The sequence below is a fragment of the Trachurus trachurus genome, assembly GCF_905171665.1.
Source record: "Trachurus trachurus genome assembly, chromosome: 16".
NCBI lineage: Eukaryota > Metazoa > Chordata > Actinopteri > Carangiformes > Carangidae > Trachurus > Trachurus trachurus.
In genome coordinates, this window is record NC_139902.1 from 27505498 (window position 1) to 27517388 (window position 11891).

At 40.8% G+C, this 11891-nt stretch overlaps 1 protein-coding gene across 1 annotated transcript; it reads right to left on the bottom strand.

Moving 5' to 3' along the window:
• Positions 1-818: 818 nt before the first annotated feature.
• On the bottom strand, positions 819-9393 carry LOC310998808 (alpha-N-acetylgalactosaminidase-like). Its single transcript, XM_083989010.1, has 9 exons — positions 9298-9393; positions 7113-7269; positions 6229-6369; positions 5257-5468; positions 5063-5157; positions 3700-3861; positions 2791-2988; positions 2259-2399; positions 819-1198 (listed from the first exon to the last, which is right to left on the bottom strand). Exons 1-9 carry the CDS (start codon positions 9335-9337, stop codon positions 1013-1015), a joined length of 1332 nt encoding a protein of 443 aa, XP_083845136.1. The 5' UTR covers positions 9338-9393; the 3' UTR covers positions 819-1012.
• Positions 9394-11891: the final 2498 nt, after the last annotated feature.

Consider the following 11891-nt stretch of genomic DNA (forward strand, 5'->3'; position numbering starts at 1 on the left):
CAGCCATCTTGAATTCTTGTGGAATTCGTCTGACTTCCGTGTTGGAGGGGGCGTTCAAGATTAAAACTGCAACTTGGTGCTCAGAAATCCTGATAACTGGAACGCACCATTTATATTCTCCAATTGCACTTCACTGCTGCATCCTGATTAGATTCCTTTTTCCTACAGTAGAGCTCCTCCCTCTTTCTTGATGACTTCCTCCTTTATGACTCATCACTTTACCCCCTCACACCACTTCTTCCCACTGGCATCTCTCCGTCTCCATCACTCTGTTGTTTCCTTTTAGAGTCAGGACAGTGTACAAACCTTAATCTGGACCATCAGGCCAGACACAAAAACAACCAGTCCTACACTTGTATAGCCCAGTGTCCACAATCCAAAGTTAGCGTGGGTTAATAATCAGAAATCAGAGACTTTATCTCACCAACATTACACACACGAATGCACCAGCACACTATCAGGTTTCCTATATTAATCTGAAGACATGTCAAAACCTAATAAATCCTAACTAATCTTTGTCAGTGTTTGAAAAGCTGTGGATCAAATACTTTCCTTCACGTGTGACTGTGTTGAGTCAACACAACTTGTTTAGCTGTTGTATTCAGAACCTACTTGTTGACCTTTACCGGCCCAGTTTGAACATTATACTTGTTTGGGGGTAAATAAAATACACTGTGTTCTCACTGCCTCACTGATTTGACCCAAACAAGTTCGATCAGCAATATGATGATGTTTTTCTTTTTTTATACATTTACTGTTTTAACCTCCAACCTTTAATTTAATTTGACTCCATGGAACATCAGAAAAATTTATTTCAACAACAACAACATCTAGACAAAATTACTTAAAAGTTTCCTGCTGAAACAAACAGCATAAAAAAATCAGTGGTTTTAATCTTTAAAAGAGAAAGTTCATCGGAGCACATTTAGCGTTAAAGATTCAGAGAAAAACAACAACATCAGCTCGGTGATGAGATGAGTCTGTCATTATTTAACGTCCCGGCTCGTCTTCTTTAAAACAATGAGTGACGACCAGGTCCGGCTCTGTGACGGTCTCTGAACTGTGACGTCCTCCTGTGGACGGACTCGGCCTGCGGGTAGACGTACCACATGACCACACCTGACGGGTTGATGGAGACGGTGAACTCTGTGGAGACGTTCAGTCCCGTCACCGTGGAGCCAGCGAACACGTCGTAGGCCTGGAAACGAGAGCGAATCAAGTAGATGAAGAATAAACTCACATTGTTGTAATGGAATATCAATAACTTTATGTTGTCTGTGTTTGTTGTGTTTATGCATCCTGATTTAAGCCAGACACACACACACACTCTTCAGGCCACTGTTACAATCTCACTGTGATGTACACACCAAAACAGACTTTGTTGTTTCAACACTTGTGTCATGAATCACTGAGCAGAGTCGCAGAGACAACAACACACTGAAAAAGATGCATGCTGGGTAAAATCATCCTGCTCAGTAAAACTATTATTACATCATCACTCATATACTGTATTACTGAGTCATCATTTATTACTCTGAACAACCTCCTGTTCTGAGAAAAAACCTGGTGCATGCTGGGAGGAGGATTCCTGATGATTAACTGACTCTGACTGGCTGATGGTGTTTCCTCTTCTCTTTCAAAATAAGAGTATGATGTTATCCAAGACCCAATCAGCTGTCTGTCAATCAGAGTGTCTACTCTTCCACAATATCTGATGTTTCTGCTTAAAGGGATAGTTCAACATTTTGGCACATTCACCATGCTACAGTATGAGATAATAACAGAACGTTACAAGACGGGGTTGTTTTCGAGGAAAATGCAGAGACTGCTTGCTGAAAAACTGCCCCCGACATCAGCGGTTTTGCATGAATTTACCTCTAAAACAACTCTGTCTGGTAACGTTCTGTTATTATCTCATAGCGCGGTGAATATGCAGGTCACAACTTGTCCACCAGAGCGTTTTGGAGTTGTTGGATTGTGTATTTGATGAGTTTGATGAGGGAAACCAAGAAATCCCATGAGCCTCCGTAGTGTAGCTCTGAGCAGCTCGCGGCTCTGCTCCGCCGTTCCAAAAATAGCTTGCACCGACAATTAAAGGTAACGAACCTACTGCTATGACTATAGGGATTATGGCAATGGGCCAATTTGCCAAAATGTTGAACTATTCCTTTAATCAGTGGCTGAAACAGTTGATTGGTTGTTCCGTTAGTGAACTAATCATGTCAGTGCACACAGACAAACACGGCTGGAGGACAAACCTCGTAGTTTCCAGGTTTATATTTGAGTTTCTCCAGAGAGCAGCGGTAGAGCAGCGGCATGTCCGTCCTCCGGCTCAGGAACACCAGGCTGCTGGCCGACTGAGCCAGAGGCCGCCAGAACACCTCGATACGACTCTTCTCCTGCTCACACACACACACACACACACACACACAGATAAATCAAAGTCAAAGTGTTTATTGTCATTTGCACAGTGGAAAGGTGAGTTTCCCTGACAATGAAATTCTTACTTTGCTGTCCTCGTCATAGAAAGCCAGCAATTATAAGAAAAAAACTAGATGTCCCTAGATGTACAACACAACAACAACAATGAGCAGCAATAGTAATACAAGAGATAAAAGAAGAGAGAAGGAGGTATGATGTGTGTGTGTAATATGCACTATGTATAATAATAAATAAATAAATAGTGTGCAAATTGTGCATGTGCAAATGAGGTGCTACTGTGTGATAAATGATCTGTTAGTTTATCGTAAATAACCTGACGCCTCTGATGATGATGATGATGATGCTGACCTGCAGCAGGCGTCGTCCCTGGATACCCAGAGGGTCCTGGTTGATGGCGATGGCCACTTTGTTCTGCAGGATGGCCCTGGCGCTGTTGTCCAGGTCTCGCAGGTCGTTGGACATGATGAGCGGCGACGCCATGACGGCCCACAGAGCCATCTGAGAGCGAGCCTGGTCCAGGCTGAGGCCAAAGTTACCGATGATCAGCTGACGAGAGAGAAGGAGGCAGGCGGAGGGATCATGAAAGCATTGTCTACATATACAGTTACTGTTATTCATTTGATATCCTTTGGTATGTGCATGTGGGGTGATACAACCCTACATATGTACTTGATTTTTATATTTATTATTATTTTATAATTTTATTTTATTTTCTCCAAGTTTTTGGTTTTGTAAAATATGTACCATTGCTTCGAGATCTCTGTTTCCTGTTACTTTGGTGACATCGGATGGATTTTTTTGCTCTATTTTTCTTGTCTATCACCTGATATGAATGTATTAAGATGCCTCTGGTACTGATCACATGACTGTATGATGGTGTTTTGTATACCTGATGATAGTGTCATGTTACTGTTGCCATAGCATGCTTGTGCACATATTTTTTCTTATTCTTGTTGAATATTTACTATGGAATGTTTTGAATATTGTGCATTCAAGATGTCTGACCTGATTGATCATGTGACCCAAGAGTATATTAGAGGCTCGCTTTCTTCACCTGTGTTAGTCTGAGGAAGGGCGCTTGAGCCCGAAACGTTACTCCCTTTGGGTGATAATAAATTATTTATTGCTCTGGAGCTTTTTGCTGGTGTGCGGATTTTTCCTTTTTCATCATATGAGGGATCATGAAACCCTGATGGTTTTTGGAGAGAGAGAGATCACCGGAGAGATCGGTTGTGTTCGAACCCCATCGTACTGTACCATGTCGGGGTCGTTCCAGCGCCCCGGCCCTGCAGCCGGCTGCAGTTCGTCCTGGTTGGTGAAGAACCAGTCGACGATGCCCTGCAGACTGTCCCAGGAGTCCTGGATGTCATCGTAGTTCCTCCACAGGTGACAGATGTCCCCCAGCAGAGTGTAGTTCACCTGGTAGCAGCAGGAAACACAGAGTCTTATCATCCAGTCGGCAGCAGAGAGAGAGAGAGAGTCTATAGTCTACAATATAAAGCAGCTGCAACAGTTTTAACCTCACTGAAGATTCACTGTAAATAACTAAAAATCATATCAAAGACCAGACAAGGAATTTGACTTTTGGCTCCTTATTGTTTATACATTTGTTGAATGTGCTTTTATTTTGAAAGACTTTTGTTTTGAAACGTGCTTATCTTACTTCAGGAGTTCACAGTTCACTCCCTGTCAGTGGTTTTGAGGGCACCAACTGAATTTGTACACCTGCATTTCTTTCACATCACAGTCATAAGTCAATAAATTCATAGTTGCACCCATATATTAAAGTCCTTTTGTTTTTTGTTTTAAATGTATTTGATTCGTGAGCATTTAAAATGTTTTAGCTTGCAAATCGTTATGACTTTGTGACATTCACTATGTTTGAATTATTTTTACTGTTTTGATCCTTTTTTAAGATAAGATCTGAATACTTCTTCTTGCACCGATGAGTAAACAGCAGCAGCTCTGTGACACAAACTCAGAGCTTCAGTTTACACTGTGTCAGGTTCAGTTTGGGTTCAGCTCAGCCTCAGTTTATATTGTCCTATTACACTGATTAACAAACAAATTCAAATCGCCTTTTGCTTTCACCACACACACTTGTGATACCACGCAAACTTTCCCTGTTGTCCTGGTATGCAAGCAGCATAAGCATCTTAGTAGTAGTTTCTAGAAAGTTAGCATGTAGCCTATAACATGTGTCTTTGGTATGTTTAATGTAACATACCAAAGACATTTTGTAATTTAGTGTTAATTACATCTTTATTTGTTCAATTGTGCTACTTTTAGGAACTTTTTTTTTTTTTTCAAATTGGCAACATCAGATCTGTAAAAAAAAACAATATATCAAATGTATGATTGTATTTAAATTGTACTGAAAGTGTTTTATTCAGACTTGAGGCTTGTATCATCCACATCCTGAAGAGCTGTCTGTCTCTTTGTACTGCCATAATCCACACAAAGCAGAAAGTGTAAGAGTTGCTTTAACTGGGTATTTTTAACAGTTTATACAGGATAGTTATAATAGTCCTTTAGTTTTACTGCAGTAGCATCATCCTGGTCTCAGAGTCAGTTCTGTTATTGAACCCTGGTCCAACAGTGACACAGTGAGGACACTCACACTGGGGGGAAGTCCTCCCAGGTAGGCAGGCCAGCTGCAGGAGTAAACCATCGGTCTGCCTGTAGCGTTCAGAGCCTTAGACATCCGAGGGTAACCTGCAGGACACGAGACAAACGGTCTGTGGCTGCTCCGTATCTATACATTTACATTCAAAACATGTGTGAATTCGGTAGATGAGTGGACGTTCTTCTCACCAAGCATCTGCTCCGCCGGGTTGGACCAACAACCATCAAACTTCAGGTAGTCCACCCCCCAGCTGGCAAAGGTCTGGGCATCAAGCTCGATTTTGTCCAGCGTGGTCCCGGGGTAGCCCATACACGTGTGGTTGCCCATGTCTCCATATATGCCCAGCTTGAGTCCACGGTCATGGACGTACTGCGCCAGTTTTGCAATGCCCCCTGGAAACCTGGAGGAAAGAAGGAAACAAGTTTAAAGGGATAGTTCAACATTTTTGGCTAATTGGCCCATTGCCATAATCTGTATAGTTTTAGGAGTAGGTTCATTAACTTTAATTGTCGGTGCAAGCTATTTTTAGAACGGCGGAGCAGAGCCGTGAGCTGCTCAGAGCTACACTACGGAGGCTAAAGGGATTTCTTGGTTTCCCTCATCAAACTCATCAAATACACAGTCCAACAACTCCAAAACGCTCTGGTGGACAAGTTGTGACCTGCACATTCACCACGCTATGAGACAATAACAGAACGTTACCAGACAGAGTTGTTTTAGAGGTAAATTCATGCAAAACCGCTGATGTGTGTTCCCGTCGGGAGCAGATTTTCAACAAGCAGTCTCTGCATTTACCTCTAAAACAACTCTGTCTCATAACGTTCTGTTATTATCTCATAGCGTGGTGAATGTGCAGGTCACAACTTGTCCACCAGAGCGTTTTGGAGTTGTTGGATTGTGTATTTGATGAGTTTGATTAGGGAAAACCAAGAAATCCCATTAGCCTCCATAGCGCAGCTCACAGCTCACAGCTCACAGCTCGCGGCTCTGCTCCGCCGTTCTAAAAATAGCTTGCACCGACAAACCTACTCCTAAAACTATAGGGATTATGGCAATGGGCCAATTTGCCATAATGTTGAACTATCCCTTTAAACACTGAACGTGTCTCAGATATCGTCCAATGATTCCTGGATGTTGGTGCAGGGCGCGATGGGACCGACCTGGTGGGTTCAGGCTGCAGTCGTCCTCCCGCGTCTCTCTGCATGGACATCCAGCAGTCGTCGATGATCACATACTCGTAACCCAGCTCCTTCCAGCCGTCCTCCACCAGTCGGTCCGTCATGTCTCTGAACAGGCCCTCACTGTGGACAGAGGGGACAGTAAATGTGTCAGTTGTGTATTATTGTGTGTTTTTTTATATATACTTCCTGTTTTTTTTGTTTGTTTTCTACATTTCTTCTAAACTTTATTTAAAGTTGCAATAACAAACAATGAATTCAGTTCATTCCAGTTAACATTTTCTGCAATAGTAACATTATAGTTGCATACATAAGACAGCATAACAAGAGTCAAATAAAAGAGAGAAAATAAACAAATGAATAAAATAAAATCCTGGTGTGACAGACTTTGTAATGTAGCCTAATTATAATTGTTGTGATAGATTAGATCATAGTGGATATTCATTATTGATATACATTTCTTATTTGTAATTAACTTAAGAGACTTAAAATAATAATCAACTTGAAATTTCCATTTATGGATGTGAAATTTGCCTAATAAAACATAAAGGTTGGAAATAGTAATTTCTTGTCTTTGAATTCGAAAAAAGTAATAATGTTCTTCCCCTCAATGTTGATTTTATGTTTTGTTTTACATACTTCCTGTTTAGTTTCTCTTCTTGTCAGGTTGACCCCATGTATTTCAGTGTGGGCAGAGCTGATGGTTTGTGTGTGAACAGCACCACCATGTGGACACTTGTATATCACCACATTATGATGTTATGATACAAAACCAAAGTGTTTTCCTCCAGCAGAGATTTTATAATCAGTGCTTCAGTGTCTTCACCCAGAACGAATAAGAAGAAAGAAAGAATCATGAGTCAAACCTGATGCAGTTCTTTGGGTCGTCTTTACAGTCCACGTCACAGCGAAAGCGTTCCCAGGCCATCCATCCCATGGGTGGCGTCCTCGCCAGTCCGTCTTCCATGGCCACGGTCAGGGAGACCAGGACCAGGAGCTGAATCACTGTTAGAGACCCCATTCCTGAGAGAGGAGCAGCATAAACTCATCATGGTTATGAGACTGTGACCTGTTGCATATCAGATTGTTCTGCTCTGTCGGGGTTTATATCCTCAAACTGTCCTGATGCACATGGTTTTATTATGAGTATCGTGTTTTACAGTGTGTTGTTAATGCTGCACAGTTTATTCAGCACAGAGAGGAGCTGTGTGTCTGTCTCTAATCTTATCTTCAACGTAGATTTCAAAACCCACTGTAAATACCTCCGGATCATAAATCAGGTGAGTTCACTTCCAGAAAACACGACTTTAAGTGTGTTTGTATTTCAGTAAAGAAGCTGCTGTAGGTCTGAAACCTCCTCACTCAGTGCAAGTTGCCTCGTAAAACCTGGAAAATTTAGTTTTAAACAAACTAAACTCAAACAGGAGGAAACATCGCCTCATCTGTTTGCACTATTTTGTTTTTAAATATTTTAAATACTTCCATTTAAATCACTGTTTTACTCCTTTCTTTCTTTTGTACGCTTTTGCTGTATTTCTAGGCCCAATACTGTGTGACACTGTGGTATTGTTCAAACTCACATACAGGATTAGGCTATTCGTTCATCTAGCACCTATTAAGAAGAAGGCTTCAGTGCTGTGCAGACATAAATAAGCTGCAAACAGTGGTGGCTAACATTAACACATTGAAACTAAGGCATAATAGTTAAATGGTTAAAGGCGAACATAGTAGTAGAGCTGTAACAATTTATCGATTAATCAAACAACAATCGATTATTAAATTAATCGTCAACAATTTTGATAATCGAATAATCACTTTGAGCAGTTTTTAAAAGAAAAAAAAGGCAAAATTCTCTGATTTCAGCTTCTTAAATGTGAATATTTCTGGTTTCTTTGGTCCTTCATGACAATAAACTGAGTATCTCTTTGGTTTGTGGACAAAACAAGACATTTCAGGACGTCATCTTGTGGTTTGAGAAACAGTGATTGACATTTTTCAACATTTTTTTTACATTTTATTGACCAAACTACTAATCGATTAATTGTGTAGCCGAGCGTTCTGGGTTCGCCTATACTGTAGTGATGTAGAAAACAATAAACGGGACATGAGACAAGATAGCGTGTCCAGTAGCAGCTCCGCTCACTTTATTCCTCCAGACCGAGACACCTATACACACCAGCGGTAAACCCCGCGAACTTATTTCCGCCCTACGGCAACTCAGAGGGACACACCTCCTTTTCACACATAAACACAGAACAGTCTGTTACAATTGTTTAAATAACTGACGGATTAATCGATAATGAAAATATTCGTTAGTTGCAGCCCTATAGTGTAGGGTGCAGGAGCAGAGGCATTTAAAACAACAGCAGATGGAGAAAATAGAGACATTAACACAAAGCTGAGAGGTTATATAAATGAGATTGTGCAGATCTGATTCGCAGGGGGAAGTTATTCCACATGGTCGAGTCGGTCACCTTTTGTTAGGAGATCAGATATATAAAGGCTACGAGGTAATTTAGAGGTTTGGTTAATAATCTTTGAATCAACAGTTAAAGGTTTGTAGCTCAGCATATTTCTGATTTTGGCTATATTTATCAGTTGCAGGAAACAAAGAACAAGGTTTAAAAGACAGATTCATGCCCTGTTGAAGTGATATTTGATATTAATGTCATATTTAGCTATAAATAAACAGGAGGTAGTGAACCAGCAGAACCGTCACTGTGACATAGATAAACAGACACAGTTCAGATATTTTGCCCATATCCTACTAACAGATTCAATGACTTAGTGTTATAGTAGTATCCTCAGAAGTAGAGACATCTGAGGATAACAATCTGTTTTGTTAGGCCTATAGACTAAGACACAAACAGAGAGAAACAAACTTCTGTTTCCTTATTACAGCATGAACTCTGACCCTGTTTAATATCTTGTCCAGAGAAAAACAGGAAGTGGAGCAGATCCACAGACCACATCTACACACATTCACGCACACACACACACACACACACTAACTGTATCTTAATGTTATATGATTAAATGGCAGCGTCTTACCTGTTAACCTGAAGCTGCAGCTGCACTGTACACAACTCATCTAAACGGTCACATGACCTCCTCCCCCTCCTTCTTCCTGGATCTCCGAGCGGGGGCACCATACGGCCAGCCATACGGCGGCACGCTCCTTTGCTCTCTTCCTAGTAAGGTAGGTGTCATGTCATGTGACTTGGAGTCACATGATCAAACAGGAAGCTGTGGTGTTTTTTTGTTTCTTTTTTCCACTGCTTCAGTTTCACTCTGCTCACACAAGAAATACACACACACACACACACACACACACACACACACACACACACACACACACACACACACACACACACACACACACACACACACACACACACAGGGTGTTTCTGCACTGGTGTTTGTGCTGTAATAAAACATTAAACCTCAGACATAGAGTGTTTTGTGTGTATAAGACATTTTTTAAATTTCCTGTTTATTAGGTCTACCACCTGTTTTGTGCGGTAATGAATGCGTATCAGTGCACCTGCAGCTACTGTAAAGTGTTTAGTTTACCTTAATACCTAGAGATCCAATTTCAAAATTAAACTTAAAGGAATAATTCACCAAAAAATGAAATTCAGTCATTATTGACTCACCCTCATGCTGATGAATACTCCAGAGTAGTTTTTTATTTATGCCTGGGAGGGCAGTTCGTAGTCCAATGAAAGTAAATTAACTAAATAACTAAATTTACCATCGATTGTTGCTTTTTAAAAAATCTAAAATATTGAATTATTAGATAAATATAGTGATAAGGTTTTTCAGGTGTTTTATGTCATTCAAGCTGATTAGAGCATGATAGGCTAAGTTCAGCCTGCAGTCACATTCTCTACTGAGGGAATTTACACCCACCCTGTGTGTGTGTGTGTGTGTGTGTGTGTGTGTGTGTGTGTGTGTGTGTGTGTGTGTGTGTAATCTTCCTGTAACAGGCGATGACCCAGGTTACCTGAACATCGTCTCCTGCTCTTCCACCTGCAGCCTCGGTAACAGATCAGGTTCCTCCACATTCTGCCTGTATCTTATCTGAACATGTTCGTGTGACTGCAGGGGGGGGTCACTGTCAGGTCAGAGGTCACAGAGAAGAGAAACACATGACACACATGAACCCCTCACATCACAGTCAGTCAGTCAGTCAGTCCCGACGAGCCATGACTCAGTGTCTCAGAAAAGTTTTTTTTTTATTATTATTATCAAAATCTGCAGAAGAACTGGATCAACTGCTTCAGGGACTGAATCACATAAACCAGATCTCATTCATTAACTGTGAGGTTTGAAGCAGAGCCCTCGGCTGAAATCTGGGGAGGTGGAGTTCGATCTTCACCTTCATCTTCATCTTGGGCCGTCACAGAGGTCAAAGGTCAGATTTGTATAAGTATAAACACAAAACCACAGAATAATGTTTGTTTTTTTATCCTCCTCCTGTTTTTCAGGTTTATTTCATATAGGGGACAAGACATAAATATTATTCAACTACATCAGATAGCACCAATTACTATAGGACCATAATGAGGTAAAAATATGAATGAATGAAGTTTTGAAGTATTATCAAAGAACTGTTGTAATATGAAAAGTGGAGATATTGGTGTCTCTGCCCTGGGGCTTCTGATCAGTAAGTAACACAGTGAACAAAATTAGAATAAAATAATAATAAATAAAAAAATTATTTATTTAAAATTTGTTCAGACATTGTGTTTCAGTGTTTATCAGCTTCAATATAAAAACACAACACACACAAACAAAAGTCCATGTTGTACCATCCCATCATCTCCTTCACTCTTATTATAGAGAGCCTAAGCGGAAGCAGGAAGTAACGGCGCCATGGGACCTCAACTCTGAAAAACTCGCCATTCAAATGAATGAGACTGAAAATTTTATTTCGTGATCCGATTGAATTGCGCCATGAGAAAAAAATATGTCCTCTACCTGTTTAAAACATCACGTTTCATGCCGAGAAATCGGCCGTTTATCATAAAACGGCAACAGAAGAATGTATTTTGTGTAAAGACCGCTCTACGGACTACAGATCTGTGTCCCACAGAAAATACGTCACCAACTGACACAGGAAAGGGCGGCATTTGGTGTGTGACGTCACCTACGCGACTTGTAGTCTTTCTGCTTACAGATTCTTCTGAATTTTATTCTACAATAGCTTTACAACAAACTGCTGATTTCTCGGGATGAAACGTGATGTTTTAAACAGGTAGAGGACATATTTTTTTCTCATGGCACAATTCAAACGGATCACGAAATAAAATTTTCAGTCTCATTCATTTGAATGGCGAGTTTTTCAGAGTTGAGGTCCCATGGTGACCGTTACTTCCTGCTTCCGCTTAGGCTCTCTATGACTCTGAAGCATCGTCAGCTCATTGTGACACATTCACATCCAGTGTTAAAGTTCCCAACAGCGACTGGTGATACTAAGTGAATTAAAGTCTTACTGAGCTGCTGTGCAGTGTAGTTTGTGATGTGATGTCACATCTCGATTTTGAGATAATGAGGTTGGTTTTAGAGGCACCTGGTCTGACAGGAAACAGAGGGATTTGGATCAAATCCTGAACAGAACAACAGAACAGCTCATCTCTGAC